The 23,584-nt window shown below is 38.3% G+C and overlaps 1 protein-coding gene across 1 annotated transcript in view; it reads left to right on the forward strand.

Moving 5' to 3' along the window:
- The window catches only part of sorcs3a (sortilin related VPS10 domain containing receptor 3a), a 177,264-nt gene that overhangs the window by 61,517 nt on the left and 92,163 nt on the right, over positions 1 to 23,584 (forward strand). The window contains exon 2 of the mRNA XM_076147969.1: positions 10,214 to 10,281. Coding sequence (XP_076004084.1) covers positions 10,214 to 10,281 — 68 coding nt within the window. The remainder of the gene's footprint in view (positions 1 to 10,213; positions 10,282 to 23,584) is intronic.

Consider the following 23,584-nt stretch of genomic DNA (forward strand, 5'->3'; position numbering starts at 1 on the left):
TAATTGGGAGGAAATTAATCAAACCCAATTCTATTCAATAAAGACAAAACAGTCAACAATCATATCAATCCCATATCAGTCACATATCGCTGTCACATTGACCCTTTGCTTTAAAGAAATGTACATAGACAAACCATTATCAATAAATGAATGTTTATTACTAGTAAAGTAAATAGACAAGCAATTGAATGAATGCAATAATTAAATTAAGGTGTAGCAGAATCAACACATGAAATTGAATGGAATTGAAAACAGCGGCCCAATCGGCCAAGTCATTGCCACAGCCATGTCATGGTGTAGCGCAATAGTTTTAAAAAAAGAACATTTAAATGTGCCACCAGTTTTTATCACTTCAGTGTCAGAGTTGTTTCCTGTTTGTTTTGGACCCATCCTACTCTCAGTGAAGCTCATTCTGTGTCATTGATTATTCATCATTATAAAGCACATCTGTAATGTACAACTGTGATTGGTCAATCACAGCATTCCATGGTTATTTTTTATCCACTAATGACTGCAGAACTTACGGAGTGTTCACTGCTGTTTCACATAACCAAGCTATGTGTAGCTACCTACAAACTAGCATTGCTGCTACAGCTAGAAATGCCCTCTTGTCATCACCCAACAAGATGTGTTGGGTTTTCAAACCAAAGCAGCCAGGCATCACCATCAACACCACTATTCAGTCACATTTAGCAATGGATGGACATGTGATGGACAATGTGCCATTTTCCATAGCAGCATAGTTGCTAGGCTAGGGCAGAGTAACAGCAATGGAACTATTTGTTTGAGTCGAAGCTTGAAATTAGTAATACATTCATTTCATTCATTCATTTGATAGTTCTACAGCGTGAAATTATTTATTTCATTGGTAAGTAGCAGTATGATAGGTGGGGTAATGTTTTGTCAGCCGAGTACTATGTAATATTACTCACTTGTGATCATGGTTCACAGCTTATTATCAACCACTGCATCAACTGATGAGAGAATAACCGTGATCCCCTCATTTTGTCCCTCACATTGCCTCAGCAGAACTTACTATTAAGAGACAGGAGGTGGCATTACAGGAAAAGAGTTTAAGAGTTTAAGACGGGGCCTGGTGTTAATCAGCCGTCCTGCTGCTTCTGTATCTTGTCACCAAGATTTCAGATTTTTAGTGACACACAAGCATGCCTGCAGTTAAACCATCCCCCCTTTCCCTCGCTCTTCTTCCGCTCTTGCTAACACTTGCGTTGAGGAAATTTCAAGGGCTGAGTGAGGTATAGTGGTGAAAAAAGGGAATGATGTGAAGATAAACATTTTGCTGAATAAAGACGAATATATCCCTCTAATCAAAAATTATGCACGACTGGTAAAATAGGGGGGAAGTATTTGATACCATTTATGTTATCAAGACTTCTAGACTGTGTTAGTTATATATTCAATGAGTGGGTTCTAGGCTAAAGCTATGTATTTTTTTTTTATTTTATTTTATATGTTTTATTTCATGTTTGTGCATGAAAGCACTGTTGAGTCTGTTAAAATAAGGCTGTAGTTACTGAAATGAAGAGTTTTGGTTCCAATTAAAATGCAGCTAATTGAGGGTAAAAGGGAATATTTCCCTCTCTGGCATCACCACTTGCTCGTCGTTTTGGTTTATCATTAAACTAGTTTTTATGTGTCAGTGTCCTGGTTAATGTTCTATTCTACTACCTCAGGTTCAAACTGCAGTATCTTTTCATTCAATACATTTGAGAAGTTGAACATTTTCTGCGATTTGGGTCATGGCTTGTCATTAAGGGGTGACGGTGGGTCCTGAAGCCAGACCAGTTGAGAACTACTGGTCTAGATATCTTTCATGGAATTAATCCTCCCTGTATTTCATGGTACCTTCTGAAAGCTGATAGAGATCTAGTAAAACAAAGAAATGCTTGGAGTAAGAGATTTTAGTGGCTCAATTGCTACTCTAAAATTCCAAACCCTAGTCTGCTTTAAAGATTCAAAAAATGTTGACATTGTTCTGACTGCTGCCATGGAAGAGATTTTTGATTCTAGAGGAAGAAGAGATTCTGGTCTAATTTGCTCTGAGAAGTGATTCAAAATCGATTTGGCTCATTGTTTTCAGAAATAAAGAAGAAAAAAGAGGGAATATTCCATTACTTCCAATATTATCAAGTGATAATATTAATCATTTAATTTGATATATTTGAAATTGCTCTATCATTTATCTAGATAGTCTACACAAAATTGGTAGCTTTTTTTTGTATCCCCTCCATTAATCTGTATTGTTTATTATATATTACTGGAATCTCACATATTCATACATGTGGTCTGAAATTGATTTTTGTCGTAACATCTTTTCAGAGACAAAAATTAACCATCTGAGTGTTTTCCCTTGAGACAATCCACTCATAAATCGACTTTGAACTGTTGGACCTAGATAAGTGGTGAAAAATAAATGAATAAATTGATAGATAAATGATGGTAATTCAAATGTCTGCAAATGACAAATATTAGCAAATGGCACGTATTAGCTCTGAGTGTGTCTCAACACAGTATCATGTGTTGCACATACACAGCAAGCTCAAGGAAATGCAGCAAGAAGTAGTGTGAGAAAAATAAGTAAATTCCTTGTGTCTTTGATGAACTTTTCTTTTAAAAGCTTTAGCATTTTCATATCACCAAAGCTAGCATATGCTTGCGTTTGACAAATTACTAATCCTCTTTAAAGAAGACAGTGATGGTTTACTGTAGACATCTAAAATCTAAAATGGCTGCAACTCTGTGAGCATTTTCAGCTGCTTTGCAGTTGTTGTTATGGTAACATTACTATCTCAAGCCTTTGAAGCTGAGGTAGGATATCGAATGCTTATGTGAAATGGCAGCAACTTTTTTGGGGAGAATTCCCAACATAATATGACAGGTTTATCTCCCTGCTGGAAAGGTTATTTCTCAAACAGTCTAGAAGTCCACCTGAATCAAAGTTTTAAAATGATAAAACCGATAGCTACGCAATCTTACTCCTGCCACGTAGGAATTTTGATTGGTTTATCAAGTGACCTTTTCCTTACCTTTCACCCCTATATTGATCATCCAGCTCTTCTCAAAAGCCATGCCACATGCTCAGGCTAAAACTGCTGTGGTATTAGACCAGGGGTAGGGAACCTCTGGCCCGAGGCCGTTTGATCCGGCCCGCGAGACAATTATGGCTCTTTCGATGACGGCATATAAATAATTATACTGTATATTTTAATCCCCCCGTCAGACCAGCAGATCACAGCGCAATTTTTTTTTACCACAGGGCCTAATGACACCAATGTGTTCTGGCCTCTGTCTTTTCCTTTCATGTTTAAAAGAGTTTAAGCACAGTTTTGTCACTGTCTGCTGTAGTCAACATGAATGTTAACTTACACAGACTGTTTGATTTTAAATCTAGTATCAAATGATTGCATCAGCATGTAAGATATCTGATATATAAAATGATATGAGATTATTTATACATAACACACCATTCCTGTAGGATCCCTGTAGCATCTTTAGGGGGGTTTACCCATATCAATCAGGGCGAGGATATTTAGACAGCGAGGATATTCTTTACCAACGCTACAGATTCTCAGCAGAAGGCAGACAGTAATGGCACCTCTTACTTACTTTGTTGTGCGTTTCATGGTGCCAGGATTGCAACTAAAACAATTGTGACGAGAATAATATGTAGTCTAAGGTATTGATCACAGGTGATATTCGATCAACAACATACAATAATGACACTGAGGACAACTTGAATCTTTCAAATGAATTCAAATCAAGTCCGGCTTTATTTAAAGTGCATTTGACATCAATGTCTCAGTACACTTTACAGTAAGGGATAAAAATAGGACAATACACACACAGAAGCTCCTCTGTAAATAACATCTGCATGTGACCGTTCCATCTTTTTCCTATAGGCTCTTTGCAGACTTGTATGAGAGCATGCACGTCTCCATATTAAGAAGGCGGTACCGACAAATCCTGATTGCCATGTTTAGATTTTCTCAACCCAATTTCGCAAACCAGGCCAAGGTCTGTTGAGGTTCCCGGGTAGTACAGGCCCCAGTGCATCTCTGTCATGGGGAACTAATGGAGTGCAAGGGTGAGGACTCAAATGCAGACCACACAAGGAATCGGGATGAGGAGTAGTCTTTAATAACTAAACTCAATAGTCACAAGAAAAGGGGTAACAGAAATAATGAACACTATTAGCCTTAGGGTGTGCCAAGACCAGAACTCCAAGACAAAGCAAAGTAAAATCCAAGGCTGGCAGGGCAAACGGTAATCCTCAAGGAAACCACTTAGACAGGAGCTCAAAAAATCTACAGAAGGTACAAGAAATCAAGCTCACTTAATCCACAGAACGTATGAAACTGCGAACATCAGAAATAACTACAAGGTTACAGGGAGCTCGTGTCAGGAAAAGGAAGCCAGGATCAGGCACCCAAACAGGTAAATCACAGGAGCAAAACAAGGCTCAAGTATAAGAAGGGTTCAGTACACAGAGAATGAGTCCATAGAAACATATGAATCCTAGAGGAGGACAGCAAAATACTTAATCCAAAACATATTCTAAGATCAGGAACCAGGTAAGCAAACAAGTAACAAAGATGAACTGGCACAGATGGAGGAAAACACACAGACTACATAGACTAAGGAATGAGTGATGGACAGGTAAGGCAAACCAGGAACAGCTGAAGTTAATTTAGGGTGGAGCAGACAATCACACAGCCGGGAAACTCACAAGGGCAGGAAGTGAAGTCACAGTTACGAGAAGAGAGGTGAGTAACAAAATAAGACAGGAAACCAAGAGATAGATACAGAGAACAGATACAATGAAAACATCACCTGGGAGTGGAGAGTCAGGTGTGTGAAGTCTGCCCGAGTGGCACGCATGCGATGGCAGATATGGGGAACAAAAACAAAGGGGAATCACTCCCACACGAGGGAGGATCAGACAGGAAAGACAAGAACACAGAGGATCATCACAAACTCGTGTTTACAAGCCCTAACAAGATAAGCTGATGTAGTATTTATAACCATGTCTGTATTCACCACCATAATAAAGAAAAATGACACTGTCACTTGCAGTTATAATATATAATATAATATATAATATACCTTGTGCACACTGGAGTTTAAATTATTAAATCCATTGCTGTCGTCCATTTTAGCATTTTGATGGATACTGGCCAGTCTACAGGAAACCAACCTTGTCTGTGTCGTTTGAATACATGCTAAAGCATGACCACACACTTCTAGATTCAAGCAAACACAGATAAATTGAATGTCCCATGTAAACAACAACAACAACCAGTTTCTGGTCAATAAACAATTGTAAGTGTATGTCTGTCTAACTAAAAGGGAAAGCTGGGGAGGGAACATTAAAATAAACAAGGCAGGCATAAGGAAGGAAAAAGATAGGAATGACGGGAACATAAGATAAATGGAGAAAAAATAAATACATCTATATGTTGGAGAATGCTGAGATGTGATTGGAAAAAAACCCCAAAAGAATTAAGATAAGAGGGAGAAAATAAGGTTAGTGGTGGAAGTGCAAGAGGAAAAATGCATCGTAGTAATGAGAGCTTATGGAAAGAATATGGATAAACAAAGATAAAGGAGCCTTAGCCGGGAGGAATATCCAATGGTGGTACGGTAATGGTTGGGTGACAGATAGCGTGCAGTTAGAGGGGAACAGGGGAACGATGCACACATGACGGATGGAATAAATAAGATGACTTTTACTCCGATGAGGCGTAAAGAGAAGAAAAAAATAAAGAAGGAAATGAGTGATTTAAGGACTATAAGTGGAGACAGAGACAGGGACAGTAAGGGTAGAAAGAATGAATGATGATTTTTGACTTTTGTTGTCTTGGTGGTGCAATGACGCATCCACAGCTGCAGTTCACTCTAGCATACTGCATTTATGTAGCCCATTTTAAATCTTAATCAAGGTTATTTCACAGAGTGATGGCCTTCACCATGGGAAAGGCATTAGTTAATTGAAACATTCATTTAGGCCCACTGAGCTACAACCTTGGGTCTTGCCTTAGTTTACTGGGAATGATGATAGTTAAGAAACAGTTATATCCATTCATGGACAAAATGGGATTATTCCTCTTTGTAGTGTGTTTTAGAGGTTGTTAATATGTGCATGTTGATGTGTGTCCAAGGGCAAGTGTACGTGTGGGGAGACATGTTGGCGTGCTCATTTCTCACTAATTCTATTTACTTAACAACATGGTGGATTTCTGGCCGCTTCATTATTGTCGCACAACAATGAGCTTATATGTCTGCAAACCACAACAATGAGATCATATGTCCGCAACTCTAGTTTACCTCATCTCTTTATTTGTTTCCAATTGCAGATCCATACAGTTTGAAATCACCTCTCTTGTGTATTCATCCACGTACTACCAAGTTGATGGCTTCTTTTATTATTCTGCTATAGTTTGAGGAAGGTGTCAGTGTTTTGGCATTGTTACAGGGCCACCAGCTGACGTTTGTCTTCATAAACAGCTCTAGCCCGCTTGGCAGTGTAATTGGTAAGCTGTTGAGATGTGACTGCGAGGGGGGTTGAAGCTTAAGCACCTCTAGATAATGATTGGGTTCCAGTTGCCATTTTGCTCTTGGCTGTGTTTGTTTCCATTCTCCGAAAATATTGCTTCCATATTGTGTATGGAATTATCGATAGTTGAATGGCATGACATTTTGTCATCCAAAGCAGAGAGCTCTTTTGTTCACGACAGAGGGTGCAAACAAGACATAATGAAACGTAATTATTTTGAATTTAATGTAAAATAATTTGTTGGCTTGATTAGCAGGATCCCTGTAAACCCCTAACCCAGGACACTTACCAACATTGTTCCAATCAATGGTTTAATATTAAATTTATTATAATGCAAGTAACCATGAAAAGAATATTCATGCTTTGTGCTACCTACATCTCTACATAGCTATATTGAAACTATATATTACAAATAACAGGGATCTGTAAAGGAAATGCTACTAAGCATCATGTCCTTCACCTCCTTCCTATCTATTGTTATCTGACAAAAACACAAGGTGTCTTAGCGAGGACTCATTATGCATTATACTGTATTTAACTTAGCTGTTAAATATCCACCTGCTATTGGTGTATATATAAGTTTAAATCTTACTGTTTGGTTCAGTTTAAGTACAGTACTCAGTACTACACATTTTGAAAATATTGTATTGCTCTAGTGCAATACAATATGTATGTATGTCTTTTTGTTTTGTAAGTGGTAAGTTTGTTTTGTCTTTGTAAGGTTTGTCTGTGATGAAATACTCATAACATATTGACTTCAATCATCCTCAACACATATCAGCCATCTCCATAAATAATAAGTTTATGATGTTTTAAAGATAATAGCATTCAACAGAAATTAACAAATTCATTTACTTTGCACTATGGATAATCATGTTTGATTTAATGGCACTCCTATGCAGTCTCCCACAGTTGACTGCTACAGTTGCATTTCATCAGATCATGATGACAATTAAACTTGCTCTGCAAAGAGACAAGCAGAACTATATTCCTCAGAAAATTCATTGGCACTGTCATTAGCACGCCGTGAGCTAAACTAACATTCAAAATTGTGTTTGGCACTTTGACTTGGTCTTTGAGGACACAGGGCATTTAGGTATTATAATAACATGTTTTCACCACAGTTGGTTAATTGCTGAGGCAATAAGGGTATTGCAAGAGATGTTGATGTTGTATCGGAGGTCAACATGGGCTTCAGCAGGGGAGAATGTACTTGAAGTACTGACTCCCTGTCATACTTGGTTTGACATGTACTGCTGTGCACCCAGTGTACTTGTACACATTCTTTTCCAAGTCAGATCTACGGTATTTAACATTACATTTTTGAACAATTCCTGTAGAAGTTGGCTGGGCACCATGATTTTACACATTTTTACAATTTCTCAAGGAATTTCTGAGTACGTAAAAAAAATGTCTCTGTTTATGAGCTGGTGGCTTGGTTATTCAATGTGACTTTCCAAATCAACCTGTCATGTGGTATGCAGCAGCTCTCATCTCAGTGTGTACCCCTGGGCGGCTGTGACTACATCTCTGACACATAATGTCTCACACACAGATGCACACTCAGTTAACAAGAACACACACACACATGCAACAAATATGCCTCTATAACACAATCAACCTCAGTGTATTCTACTCATGCACATATTCTGAAAACACATCCATAGATTGAATTTTGCCCTGATGTAGCAGCGTACCAAGAACCCATCTAATCCTTATTCAACACAGCCTTCGCCACGATAGTGCCTTCCTTTCTTCCTTGGCCTAAACCATATGTTCACAGCCTTAGCAGGAGGACCCCTTGGGCAGCGTGACGTATTCCCACTACAACCATCCAAAATTCCCTGCTATGACGATGGCTTGTGCACAGTGCTTCTGTGTATAGTGAGGCTCAGCCAGAGGTGGAAAGGTTCTGTAAGACTACATGCTTCAGAGCTTCACAAGGACACAACCCTAACAGAATGCCAGTATATTGGCAGAATCTCAGTGTCTTTTGTAGTCTGATTGCTGTTGCCTGACAACAGAGTCAAGACAATACCAAGTGACTCATGTCGAGCTTGTCAGGTTGCTTCAAACAACCATAGCCTTGTTTTGGCAGAGGGATGCTAATGAGAGACATGTATGCTAATGAGGAGGAGCAGCATATATTTAATCAGTGAAGGAAAACAGGACAGAAAACACAACACAGACTAGCGTATGAAAATGGTATCTGTTATGTAAAATGATGTGTCCTCCAGTGCAGTTAGGTCATGCATGTGACAAATGCTAAATAAGTTACTTAGACTTCACACGCATTTCATTTTCCTCTGTTTGCTCATTTGTGCAGCTAATTACTCCACTAACCTCTGACTGCATTGTGTAACCTAGGGGTGAATATCAGTCATGGGTGTTACCAGATGGTAAAGTGTAATAAACAGTTTTTCCCCTTGACTGTGTATATTGCCTGTCATCCTCACTGTAACTGCATATCCCCCAGCTGTCTCTCGACAGTGAAATCACACTATGAAACCCACCATGAAATCAACAGGTTGCAGCTGAGGTCTTACAGACTTCACTGCACTATCTGCCACAAGCTCTGCTGAGCCCAGATCACTGTGTTGTCAAGTATAACAACTAACCACTGATCCTGTCAAAGCAGATCCAACCTTCCATGTCCTCTGATTTACTCTTAGGGCACAAGGTCTATCAAAGTGCAGAGAATATCCCCAAAAAAACTGAGACCAAAACATTGAACAGTAGAGAAGGGTCAAGCTTTTGTACTGCAGTGAACCTGAGAGTGTGTTAGATCAAAATAAAACTTTGAAGTTTCGTAATGGCATAATAATGCAGAATACTACCTCCAAACATACAAAGAACCTTTAGAACCTTTCAGCTTAGTGTGCTTTTTTACATTCCCTCTCCCTTCACTGTATTCATTACACATTCATTTGCATTAGCTTGGACATGATAGTTTGAGTATCATGTCCACCAAGTTCAGTTACACATTTTGAAGAGTGAGGCATGCCCACACAACTGTGGAGGGCACTTGTTGCAAAAAATGGTAAGATATTTCATATAAAAAAAAAAAATTAAGAAAAACCTTTGTCTGGCCTGGCCTACATGTAAAAAATTGTGACAACTGACCCACAATTGTAGAGAGAAATTTATTTTCTAAATAAACTGTAAACTCATCATATATAATGTGATAATAATAAAAATATTCATTTAAGTCATCCTTGCTTGTTTGATCCATTCATTGGACTATAATCTGGGGATAATGATCATTGAAAAGCAGACCACACAAAATGACAAGTCATTTTTTGTAAGAGGACAAGGTACAATCCATTTTTGTTGTCAGTTGCCCAGCAAAGGTTTTGTTGAATCTTAATGATGAAATGATGATCGCCATGATGAAAATATTCACATAAGTGATCTTGGAACACTACCTAACCTGCCATAATCTTCTTTGATATTTTGGAGAGTCTTTTACATCTAGTATATGCTAACTATATTACAATTTCAAAATGAAGGAAAATATATGCATATATGTCCCTTTTACTGTATATTGTGTGGACAAGTACATATCAATAACCCCACCTCATCTTAAAGAGGTGATCCCTTGTGAACTATTGTGATATTCAAATCTCTTTCTCTTTCCAGGTGATCCTCATTCTCACCAAGCTGTATGACTTTCACATTGGGAGCGTCACAGAGAGCACTTTGTGGAGGTAAGTTTAGAGTGCACTCTATTTCCAGATAAATGTCTGTGTGTGCTACTATGGTCGTGGAGTACTTGAGAGTGCAGTTAGCTATTTGATGGTCAATGTATATGTTTTTTTTTCTGTCACTGCCAACACTCCTGACAAGATCTGAACCATCAGATTATGTTAAACCGCATTGAGAGCTCGGGAAATATCAAACTCCTTTTTCACCTGTTTCTTTCTCCCGAGTCTGATTCTCCTATCCCATTTTTGGTGCTGTGAACATTATGCTCTTTCACTGTGCACAGTCAGACAGGGAGCTCAGGGTGGAAAATGTTGCTTGCCATGATCTTGCTCTGGCAAATTATCTGATGTACTTGCTAAACTGCATCACCTGTGCTGAGAATAGAATAAACACACTTTAAGACAACACAGTGCTTGTACAGACTAAAAATACACAAGTTGCTTCATGTTCAAACTGCATGCAACCCATTTACAAACCAAGGTAAATTGTGTACACCCACACCGTTACTTCACCAATGGAATTTGAGGTTTACCCTTCATACAATACCATCCATTAATGGTCCTTATTTGGCAGATTTTCAGTCAAACACCACTTTAGGCCAAGCGACTGTTCCCCTGTCTATTTGTTTGTTTGTTGAATATTATTTTGATCGAAGAAAGCAATTGACCATTAAATGAGCATGCAGTTATGGGACATTTTTGAGAATATTTTTTTCATACAGAGATAGGGGGAGAAAACGGAAATACATATTGGGACCTCGGAAATGTGATACACATATGGACGAGATTCATAAGGAGACGAAGAAACGGTCACTTGGTCTAATGACAGTCGGGTTGTAAAGGTGGTGGATAATAGCGTTGTTGGAGATGAATAACTATGTTCTGTACCAGAGTGACAATAGTGAAGCCACATAGTCACAGTTCTGTTGGATGGATCCATGTGTGTAACACATTGCCATATACAGATTTTTGTTCTCTTACAGAGGAGAGAGAAGCAAAGAGAGAGAAAGAAGAGAACTAAAACCATAAAGAGAACCACATTGTGTAATGTTCATTTTAATTAAGACAATGGCATAAAGGTTATGTTAAAATGGCACAATGATTTTATCATAGAGTTTTAGATGACATCAGTGTTGTTATTTCAATGATTGCGCAGGTATAGTTCTTATGGGCAGAGAAAAAGAACAAAAGGGAAATCCCACCCTAAGATCCACCGCACCCCCCACCCCAGCAGTCGCACAAACCCACACTTACTCGCCCCCATCCTTGTCCTGTGATGAAGAAACTATTTGGTGTTCAAGTTTCTAGTCATTAGTCTTAATGATTTGTGTCACTCCTATGACTCTCAACAGTTAATGGACTGCAATATATTTGAAGAGATTAACGGTTGGTGCAATCACAACAGAGACCGGTCGAGCTGGATGTGTGGTGAGATTGGAGGACAACATAGAGTAAGACAGTCTGGTTTTACAGCCTTTACCAGCAAGTCCAGTTGCCTAAGATTTACCTTCCTTGCATAGTCTATTTGTTTTCTGAATAAGGGCACTGAAAACAAATTTTCTTTACTCAGTTAAAGCTTTTTTTTCATTTGCCATCCTGCAGTTCCATTGTTGAGTATTTACTGGTTTGTGCTCCACAGTTACAATTATTTAAGAGCAAAGAAAGGAATCGTCTTCCATCAGTACGCATTTTGGCAGGTTTAGGGATGACAATCTGAAGCAGAAAACAATTTTCCCTTCTCTTTCCCTTTTCCCTGGCTGACACTCACTTGCTTAAAGTGGTAATTTGACAATGATAACTGGTGCCAAAGTAACTGCTAGCTATTTCTGACATTTAGTCACAGTGTAATTTGGACCCCAAGGCAAAAACAGAGCTGTGTTCAACATCCTTTGTGCAGTCCCTTGACATTCTGTGCAATAGACAGAATTTGGCTGCTGCAAACACGATGGATCATAAATTAGCTTGGACACAGCTCTTTAGTAATGAATATAGTCATTACTATGTCATTTCTATGAACAGGGGCATGATAGGAAAAGTACATGAGAAAAACAAAGGCTTTCTAATCATTTGTACATGCAGTCTGTCCTGTTTGGGAGTTCAACGTAACACCTAGCCTACAATTAGAGCCTACACACTAAACAGGCTATTACCGTAGAGCTAGATGACCTCCAACATGACAAGATGTAGGCGGTCAAACAAACATGTGCCACTTTGTACACAGTGCCAAGCTTTGCTTGCAAATGCACAGGCTAATCTGTCAACAAGGATATTTTGTGAGTTAGCTAAAGCAAAGTTCTTTCTTCTTTGCTTGTTTAGAATTATGTTGTGGACAATTACGCACCATCATGCCTTCATCAACAAGTTTATTTCTCTGGTCCAGATATTTTAGTCCTCTAGGTATCATGTCTTTCAAAATGCGTGTCTGATTGATTTGGACATCTGCCAAGTGCCAGAGACAAGGCACTAACTACATCTGTTGATGCTTTACATCAACAAAAAATAACATAGAAATCCTACATAAACAACGGATTAAAAAAAATGGTAAGGGGATACTGCACTTTGCTCCTCCTCTTACAGTCTATTATTGTTCAACTCTGTGCTACTTACATTGTTGATTGGACAATGGCAGCATTAAATTCAATTTTAGATTTAAGACATTCATTTTCTAAAAAGTGTCTTCTGAAGGTAATGCCGGTGTGCCACCAGAGGTCATTTACAATAAATAAGAAAGCAGTTTGTGATGTAGGTGCATGTAACATTATCCACCTTTGCACATCTACAATAATAGATTTACTTGACATTACAACGACAAAGCTCACACTTAAGTAAACCAACTATATCCAAGGGTACATCTGGTGTTATTGTTTCCACATGCATGCTTTAAAAATGGATTGGACTCACATAAAACCTGGCAGTCAGTTTTGCAGTTTCAGAGTAAAATGTGTCATGACACTCCTGTGGGGAAGCTGTTACAAGGTGAAGTAACGAAGCCATGTGTGAGGCGTCCCTGTGGTTGAAGACCACATTTGGCAGTACTCCCAGTCTTGTCATTCACACAATGTAGCGAGGAGAGCATCCATCCATCTAAACTTAATTTTTTTATTGCTGTCACAGTGTATGCAGAGATGCAGAATTTTCCATGTTAGTGATAAGACACTGGCTTAATTGTGATTTAGTATCAGTAAATTATCTATTTCAAGCAATTAATATATTTTCTCAAGTTTAACTGGATTTGGGTAACCACATTTCAAGTAATATTAAGCTAAAACTGCAAGCATGCAGAATCATGCATGACTATCCTCTTTTGCATACACAGCAGCTTTAATGATATAACAAAATCATTTGTGACAGACCAAATGGATGTACAAAATTTCAATTGTATTTTATATATTATATTTTGTACAATTGTACACCAAAGCAAAGAAAAAAACGTATCTGATTGAAAACGCACAGGCTGAAGCCACAGCTTATTGCCCTTTCTACAACTACTACAGTATTAAGTAGCTAAAGGTCGAGCAAAACAACAGAACATAATCATCATGTCATAATCACATTATCACTTTATGTACACTTAATGTACACTTCCATGTCTGATTTAAAAAATTAAATCAGACATTATTATTGAACATTATAATATATATCTTCCTTTATAATTTAATTCATATTTGGTCTGATTTAAGAGAAATACTTTTTGACAATTTCGACTTTTCTTATTTTAGTATGTAGTCATATTTATTTATTGTTGTACAGGGAAAGTTTTAGCGCTGTTACGCCGGAAGCCAAGCAACGACATTTCGTTGTCATACTCACTGTTGTGTTTTTTGTGCAATGACAATAAAAGTAAGTCTAAGTCTTTACATATCCCAAATGTGATTTCCAGGAAAATTTTTTATCCAACATGATCCCAAATTTTTTAGTTTGTTCTCAATTAAGTGTTTGTACATACATCTGCAGTCAAACTTAACTAATGAAAATGTCTCACCGAGCTTGAAACTGTTCCCCAGTACAGTAATTTAAGTTGTTTTCCGCTGTATTAAAAGCATGCTGTCTGGATCAATACCATTATCAAAATATGTGTTTTATGTTCAGTATTATTGATTCTGGTTGGGGCATGGCGATGCTTATCCAGAATGATAATGCTAAGAATGCATGTTACTTATAGTTATTACAAAAAATATTAAACAAATCTAGCAATGTACCGAATTGATTGAGGTTATTTATTTAAGTAGCTGCAGCATTCAAATTAATTGTAATAGCGGTAAAAGTAAATGCATTAATGTAAGCAGGTAAAACAGTACAAGTAGTTGAAATAGTACATAGTTGGCAGCAGTTACAGTAGTGACAGAAGTAATGAGATTTTATCTTATTTGATTCCACAATACTCACCCACTGACAATACATCACTGTCATATTATATGGCTGCTTACACAGAAGTATATATTTTTTCAATTTTTACTTATTTTTGCATTAATTTGAAATCTATTTAATATTAATGACAAGCTTCCGCTGAGAAAAACAGTCCTGAGCAATCCTCTCATCCTGTTCTAGCCTAGCAACTGTGTTGCATTCTAAACAGCAGTGTCAACCATACTAGCTATAAACATCTACATAGCTGCAGCTATTTGGAGTTCATTTCAAATCGCACATTTCCATTTGTTGTGAATTGCAAAATAGTGAATGGGGCATTTATTTGGGAGTAGGGACATGTTAAGGACTTGCTGCTTTTCAGTTTAAAAAATGTTGATTATTCCTTAAAAAATACAGAGAGACGCATCATAATATTAATTTACTCAGAGTTGGAACATTCATTTCTGTTTGACATTGAAGAGGGAGCATCTTTGGGGATTGATGCACCATGGATGTTTGGCAAACTGAAAAGAATAAAGGCACAGAATGCATCTGTCATTTTCTTGCACAAACTGAATTGTGGCAGAATTGATAAAGCTGCCGGTCTTGTGTCAGCATCTTTTTGTGATTCATCTTTCTGTTGCTGGCTAATTGAGATCACAGCTTTGATAAGGCTTGAGGAGAAACAGTTGGCGAGAATGTTTATCGCTTCGTGGGGAGAAGTCTCAAATGGCAAGTCTAAAGCTGACTTTTTGCAAAGGTCATTGGAGTGGCAACAGCTCAAAGTAGCACCCAGTCAGTCTATCAATTTTAATGAACGTTCTGACCTTAAACAATGAAAGCTCAGTCAGTTTCTGCATATTTTTTTCAAAGGAGCCTTCTCATGTTAGAGGTAAAGAGGAAATAAATGAGGGTTTACTTAGTTTTGACAATATAAAAGCTTGGCAAAACTGTTCTTCAAAGTAAGCTTCTCTCATCTGGTCCCTCTATTCAAACATTACAAAATTAAGGGCAAGAAGAAAAGAGTTTAAGAATGTGACTTTCTTACAATCAAGCCGATGCGGTAGTTGTTTTATGACGCTTTATGCACTGATATGTTACAGATTTACTGCACTGGAAAGCTTTAGTACAGTATGTGCTGCTTTCCATGGCAATTTTTATATGAAGATAGATTGTGTATAAGGAAATCTCCAACATATATTTCTACCTTCATGTTTGGCAAGCTGCCTAGATATTTTTACTGTGATAAATGAGGTCTGTATAGCTTCCCTAAAAAAGAGCAGTCATTATCAGCGTAGCCTTTAAAAGGGTTGCGGAGGTCACTTGCTTTTTACACCAGACAGCAGCTTTCCAAGGTTGGAGGGCAGATTCTCTTAAGCCATGTTGAAAAGCTATTTTGAGTTAAAAGTGTTTCAATTTTTTCTTGCAGGGAATCAGTCATCAGTGACGATTTTCTAAATTACAGGTTATAGACTGTATCACATGTAGTGGTTAACACACACTCACCAGGTTGTGTTTAGGCTTGCAAGACAGAGACATAGAAAAAGAAAAAAGAAAATTGCTCTCCCTACAGCAAAACTATTTTCCTGAACATGAGACGAATCATGTTCAACAAGACAGTCATCGCCAGTTGTCCGATGGCTGCCTGATAATATTATCTCTTTTATTTTGACTGTCACTAATCAGTCAATTATAGATATAATGACGATTGATAACAAACACTATTACAACTCCATATCAAAGGTGTTAATAGACGATGAAGAAAGCAAAGAAAGTGCTCTTAAATTCAAGTTCATTTCTGATGGTAAGAAAAACACCAATTAAGTTGACATAATTAGACTCAAACGTTTAATTATTTGGTGTGGAAAATGCTTTAATGAAATGAGACAAGGTTTCGAAGATGAGAGTGATGCTTACCAAAACAAACAGTTAGTGGATATTTATTGAGTGGTGCCATCACTTACTTGTCCACTGAGGGAGTTGTTCATTTTCAAGGATATTGATTGAAGTATTAGAAACCGTGGTGATAACTTAACACTTATTGCACCTTGTGGTTTTGCCACAGCATGCACTGCAGAGACAGCATGGCAGTTCTCTTAGTGTTCAAAGTAAATGGTGATTTCCTTTTTAAGCAGCAAAATGCAACAGAAAACAAAACAGTTGAAACCTCTCTATCATGGAAACATTGTGTGTGTGTTTTTGTGAGACCATAAACTATTTGATTTAGGGGCTAAATATAAGACCATTTATTTGTGTGAAGATTGTGTTATCTTTTGTGTATTGTGTCATTATTTATAACACTACAATGTGCAGTGGTCTTTTGGTAAAGGCAAAGATAAGGTTTTGAAGCACAAGAATTTAAATCAAGTACAATCACCTGAAGAACAGGTAGGAGACACCAAGCAGTGGCAAAGCCAAAAATCTCTTTGGGCTGGAACTTAAGACAGACGCTCAGAGACAAAATGTGAATAACAATGAATCACACTAATGTATGCTGCATATAAATTGGATCAAGCTATTCTTGGAGACTGAGAACCTCCTCAGATAGTTTAACCAGTTTAGAACATAACAAAAGTTGAGAAGTGTTCAGTTCAAATGTATTTCACCTTCTATCCAATGGAGAAGCAAAAGGTCAAAAACCACAACAATTTTATATAAATACATATAACATACACACACAGTGGATATTTGCCACATTGCTGGTGAAAAGGCCACTGTTGAGGGGATCCCTTTGCTCAAATACAGGTTGATATCAAACTGGGAGAGATTGCTCTGCACTATAATTCCTTCTCCCCATTGTGCCAGGTTGGGGTCACCTGTGGGTGAAGAGTGACATCCTCTCAAATTGCATCATTTTGCTGAGCATGCTCACAGGCTGTGTGATAGTTCACAGGTCAGCGCCTATAATGGAAGGGACTAGCTCTCTGAGAAGGACCCACCAGACGTCTGTGACCTTTTGCAATTGGACTTTCCAGAGAAAATGTCCAACCTGGACCAGAACTTTTCGAACCCCCTTCTATGAAACTGTTTTATATGATTGATAAAGGTTCAGCACTTCTGAAAATAGAGAAGAGGGAGCAATCCAAGTAAAATATTTGACTAGTTCTATACCCATTGCACACAGACTTATTCTATTTATACTTATCTAATTTCTTGATAGTATAGGCCCTTTTCTCATGCATTGTGGGTGCTACATACTGTAAATCAGATTTGCAGTTAATTGGATCTCCTGGGGTTTCAGTCCAAGGACACCAAGGACTTTCATATTATTTTAATTGATATATCTGCTTTGCTTTTGGTTTTAAGTCTTATCAGCAAGTTAGATTGGTTTAGCTTTTTCAAAGACTTTGGCAGCACTGATATGCATTCACCTCGATTTCTCTCACAAAGGGACTCCCAAGCTTTGAAAAAAGTCAGTTATTTAATGACAGCAGTAGCCTGTGCCTGCATTGTGTATCAATAATATAAATATGTCAATGGAGGACAGCATTCTGACATCAGCTACCTGCAGTATCATTCGGACTGGTCTGGCTATACATTTGATATCGTGGCTGTTCTGGCAGTATGTGTTTTACTTTTGCTGTGCCCATAACAACTGTCGCCTGCTTACACAGCAACCAGCCATGTTGCCGGCACTGAGGCCATAGACTCAGATCTTCTGAGATTATGATGGGTTTGGGCTATCAGTGTGACGGACTGCTGGAATTACAGAAGGGAGTGTGTGAACAGTACTGGGACAGCAGAGTGTAGCAAGAAAGAGTACTGAAGCATGGGGAAGGTTTATTATTCATTTCCATCCTCCTATTTGCCTCAGTGCAAATTTCATTTTACATGCCAGCGTTATAAGTTCCACATGATTGGCTCTGTAGCTGTTTATCAGTAAGAAAAAAGGTAGCAGATAAAGGCATCCCAGAGTGGTGACGGATGGTGCCCTCTCACATTACTGGAGAAGACTTTTTTCTTTCTCTTTGGAAAATGCCAACAAACCATGTATGTATACCTTTGTACTGCCCCAACTGGATGCTAGCTGGCAAATGAGCAGATCAAACAAACAACTTTTTGAGCGTGCAGACCCTCCTACACACCTGCCTGGCTTTTATATTCCTACTTCAACAAGCCTGTACCAGAGAAACAGCTGGCGTTCTGCTAAACAGACACATATGTGAGTTACTCATCCAAACTGAGGTCTTTCTGCAATCACAGAAAATAAATAAATGATATAAAGTTAAGGCCTGATAAGATGCATAAATAGTGCATGATAAGCATGAATCAAATGGAGTTAAGACAGAGATATTCATCATGAATTCATTTGGCAGCCGTTTGTTACTATGGTTGGAGCAGATATTTAATAGGTTAACATCTCCCTCTCTGTTTATATCATTAGCTTCTTTATATCAAAGTTTTACCCACATTTTGTATTTTCCCACTAAGGGATCTACAGATGTACATGTCCAGTCTGCATTTGTGATGGCAATTTTTGCTTCTTGCCTTATTTTATTGATTGTGACACTGGTTCTGCTGTGGTAAATCACTTGTACACTGCTATATCAACACCTTGTGTTGCTCTGAGATGCCTTAACCATAAAAAAGGGGCAATACAGGAAATATGTGGATACATAGCAGTGTAGCAATGTCATTGTATGAAAAAATGTTTCAGCTTTATCTCATTTACCTTTTTCCTAAGTCCTCAGCAGATATTTAGGAATATTTAGTTCTTAACTTACTTACTTAACTTAATTACTAGAATTCAACTACCATCATACAAAAGGAGTTTTGCTAACCTATCCGTTTTGTTGCCAGACCAGATATTTTGTGATCTGACATTATTTTAAATATCTGCTTGGCAATGCGGATGGTAGGAAGTTAGTTAGGGATTGTAAGGATGAGGTGGCGGGGAGGGGTCTGTCACGGAGGAGAAGATGGGACAGAGGAAAGGGGCTAAGCAGATGGCAGAGGGAAAGGGATCCATAGAGCCCTGCAAGTTGACACACCCGCTGTCCCTCTGGGCGAGAAGCCGTCTATCCTTGATATAGCTCTGGAGCCACAGAGCTGGTAAACAGCTGGCCAGAGAAATGTCCTACCACTCTTGCAGTTTGCAAAGTTAACAGACAACCAGTTTCTTTGGATCATCGGTAGTCATCTTGGCAGATCCAGAAAACAATGGCTTGCTATGTACTTTACCTTTAATGCAAGCAGAAACGTTCATACTCAATCTGAAAATTAATAGCAATTCATCTGAAATTAATAGCAATTCAAAAAAGGTTAATACAAAAACTTCCAATGCTGATATGAACATATCACAAATGAAATGATACATCACTATTGTCACTAGTGTCATTCGAGGAATGTAGCGGTAAGATTTGTTTGTTTCTTTAAATTATACATTGTATTCATATGAAGTTTTGCAAATTTGTGAATAAATGTTTTTGGCAGAAATGGCCGCTATATTCACGGAAAGTGTTAAAGTAAGCATTTGGCACCCGACAGTTAGCAAGTTGATCATCATCACGTATATTGCCTCATTATAAATTAGGCAATTATGAAATTGCCTGGACCTCATCCTCCTTTGCCGACCATTCAATATTTACGTGTTGCGTGTTGTTAAATAAATAATAAAAACAATTAAAATGTATAGCAAAAACAACTTTAGGCTTGGACTTGGATATGTGAGTGGATTGTGACCATTTCCTCAAAAGCACCTCAGTATGGACATTTTTGTCTGCAAAGAAGTGTGATTGCTGCTGAGTCTTTAATAAAGTTTCATTTGAAAATACACCAACATTTTTGTACAGAGTGAAATATCTGACCGTTATCACATGGAGTACAATGGATCTAAGGTAGTGCCTTTCATTTAAGGGCTTGGGCAGAAGTTATTCATTATTCAGGGCAAACTGTAAGCTTGCAAACAGCTCTTGAGCTGGCTGCAGTTACAACAATCAGATGCACAATTTGATTCATCCACATCAATCAATGTGATACAACTTCATCTACAGTTTAATTTGGTTGGATGTTCAATTAGGTCCCAGTATTTTTTTTGTGGAATAATCTACTACCTGTTGCTGATGCTGTTAGAGATAGAATTGGAACTAAGAGGATTATTTTGAATCACTTCAGCAAACGCGAAAGAGGCTAAGGGTCCAATAAAAGCTTCAAATTAATATATCAATACATGCAGGGAGATGGGGGGAGAGAATATATTTGCACATTTCAAAGTTCATGTTACATGGCTAGGCAATATCAAGCTACATGCAGTGAAGCTAATGCGTCAATTTGTTTTCCCTGCCTCCTCTTTGATGAAATCACCATGAATACTTGCTATTGGCATAATGAGCTCCATTCTCCCTGATGAACAAAGAGCCTACGTTGAGAGGAACTACATGTTCAGATCTCTCTGTGTTTGCTCATGGTAATACTATAATGGTGAAGTGTTTAGCAGTTCACAAAAGGGGCGGCATGGCTCAGTATGGTAGAGAGGTCCTCCACGGTTCCTTGTTCCATGTCGGGCTCCTGCTAGAAAGCCTAACAAAGTGTTGTTGGGTAAGATTTTGAACCCCTAAATGAGCCTCTCTCCTGATGTTCATGTTGGCTCTTTGCATGGTATGCCCCTGCCATCAGTGGATGAATGGGTGAATGTGAGGTCATTGTAAAGCACTTTGAGAAGACTGCTACACTTACAGTACAGTCCCTTTACATGTTAGTACCTACTGAATAATGTCAGAATAAGATGTGTCTCATCAACAAGCCACCGCTTTTTTTCCCCTAATCCCATTCCATGCTAGATATACTCCCCTCCGTTTAGAAGTGCACTCAAGGGGATGGTTGTGTGTAAAATGTTATGTGTCCCCATAGCTGCAAGGGTCGACGTGCCTACACTGGATTTTTGGGGGCTGTTTGAAGAGTGTGATCCTTGCAGACACCAAAATGTGGTCTATGCAGAACCAATTGCACGGTCAGATGACACGGTTCTTTTGGCAACTGTCCTTGTCCCCATCTGTTTTGATTCTTTCAAATAGGCCTCTACTTTGGCCCACGTGTAAAACCATGTTTGTACTCTTGATGCAGCAACGGCAAAAGGTTTTTGATGAACAACATGATTTCTTTGAAACCCTGGCCTTTCCCCTGGCTCCACTCTTATGCTAAAGTCAACATTGTGCAATCAAAATTTCCATCCAAAAGTGCTTTCGTCTAGTAGTCAATAATGACCCATTTGGGGTTTTAAGGAAGAGTAATTGTCTTTTCAGTAATATTTATTATTTCATCTATTTGTATTTATCTGCATCTGTCACTTGACAGTCACATTCATCTCCACTAGAGTTCCACTGCTTTTCCAACCCTGACATGTCAGTTATCTCCACTAACAACACCCGAGAGACTCTGTTGGAGTGGTCACTATGATGTGTTTACACTATCACATATACACTGTAAGAATATAGGCATCTTCTAGCCATTTACCCACTCATTCCCTGTGCCTGCACAGCTTGAATAATGAATAGAAGTCATTTATGTCCCTTCACTGCCAGGAGTTTTCTGGAGAAAGATGCACTGGAGGCTTTTCCCTCCGAAGCCTGCTTGCTGAGTAAAAAACCAAAACACATGGCATCTGCGTTCAACTGGCAAGAAAGCTGGTAGTTGCTTCATGGTGTGGACAGAGCACAAGAAAAGAGAGGAGGAGCAGTTCAGAAGGAGATAAAGTCATGATACAGTATGCTATAGGTCAGCAACAAGTGTGCAAACAAAGATGTCAGAAGCATATTTAAATCTCTTGTAACCTAAATCCTAATCCTTCTAGGTTTGTGAAAAAATAATTACTCTCTGGGATTTTCTACTTTATAGAAGTAGCTAATCCTGGCAAAATCATCCCATAGAACAGAGGTGTCAAATTCATGGCCCGCGGGCCAAAACTGGCCCGTCACGTCATTTTATGTGGCAAAATAAGCGTACATTGTCCATAAACTACATTTCCCACAACATATGTGGATTTTGTGGCACGCGAATTGACGGCATCCCGCCACTTAAATGCAGCGTTTCCACATCAGCGTCCGATCAGGGTTTAACGGAGGGGATTTTTCCGAGGATAGATTCTCTGATATTTAAGTAAATTATTCTTTCATGTAATCTCCGTCTATGAACAGCTCTCCATGCCTTAAGATCTTTTCAAACTGGTCTCCTTGATCGATTTGCTCTCCCCAGCTTTCCACAGCAGTATCCCAATCGCTCTCTTACGTTCATTTCCATTTCTACACAGATGTGGAAATGTATGTACATTTAAAATAATTTCTAGATCTTGACAAGTTGTTTTATATGTACTGTACTGTTATTATTGTTTATTGTTGAAATTGGACTTGTTTTACTTAAGAAAATTCAGGTTGTTCATAATATGTTTTGTAAAAAGTTATTTATATAATAAATTAAAAGAAAGGGAAAAACAAAGGGAAAACTTGGAGTTGCCCATTCACATCCATTTAAAGGTTAGGTTAGGTTAGGTTATTATGCTATGATTTTACTGCTCCAGCCCACTTGAGTTCAAATTGGGCTGAATGTGGCCCCAAACTAAAATTAGTTTGACCCCCCTGCTATAGAACAACAGGAAAGGATAAAACAAACTGTGAGTGGGATACACAACACATACTGTATGTTATCACCCACTCAATGTCAGGATGTCTTTACCACTCTTTAAAGTTTTTCTTCAACTCTGATTTCCACAAACACAATGCTATGGTTCTATTGTAGGCAAAGTCTAATGGCATCATTCAATTTTTTTAATGATTACCTGTTGTCCGTGTTGCTTGCTTCTGGTAAACAACTTGTTATGTGAATTTTTTTTCCACTGCAGGATTGTCTAGACAACACTTTGTGCAAGCAGCAGCATGAACTTGGCACTCACATTCCTGTTTGTGTTCTTTTCACACATGGATTGATTTGTACTTTCTCCTCACTATCTCCCACTGACACAGACACA

This window comes from Genypterus blacodes, unplaced genomic scaffold, assembly GCF_046128005.1.
Source record: "Genypterus blacodes isolate CSIRO-AG114 ecotype Tasmania unplaced genomic scaffold, CSIRO-AGI_Gbla_v1 ptg000039l_1, whole genome shotgun sequence".
NCBI lineage: Eukaryota > Metazoa > Chordata > Actinopteri > Ophidiiformes > Ophidiidae > Genypterus > Genypterus blacodes.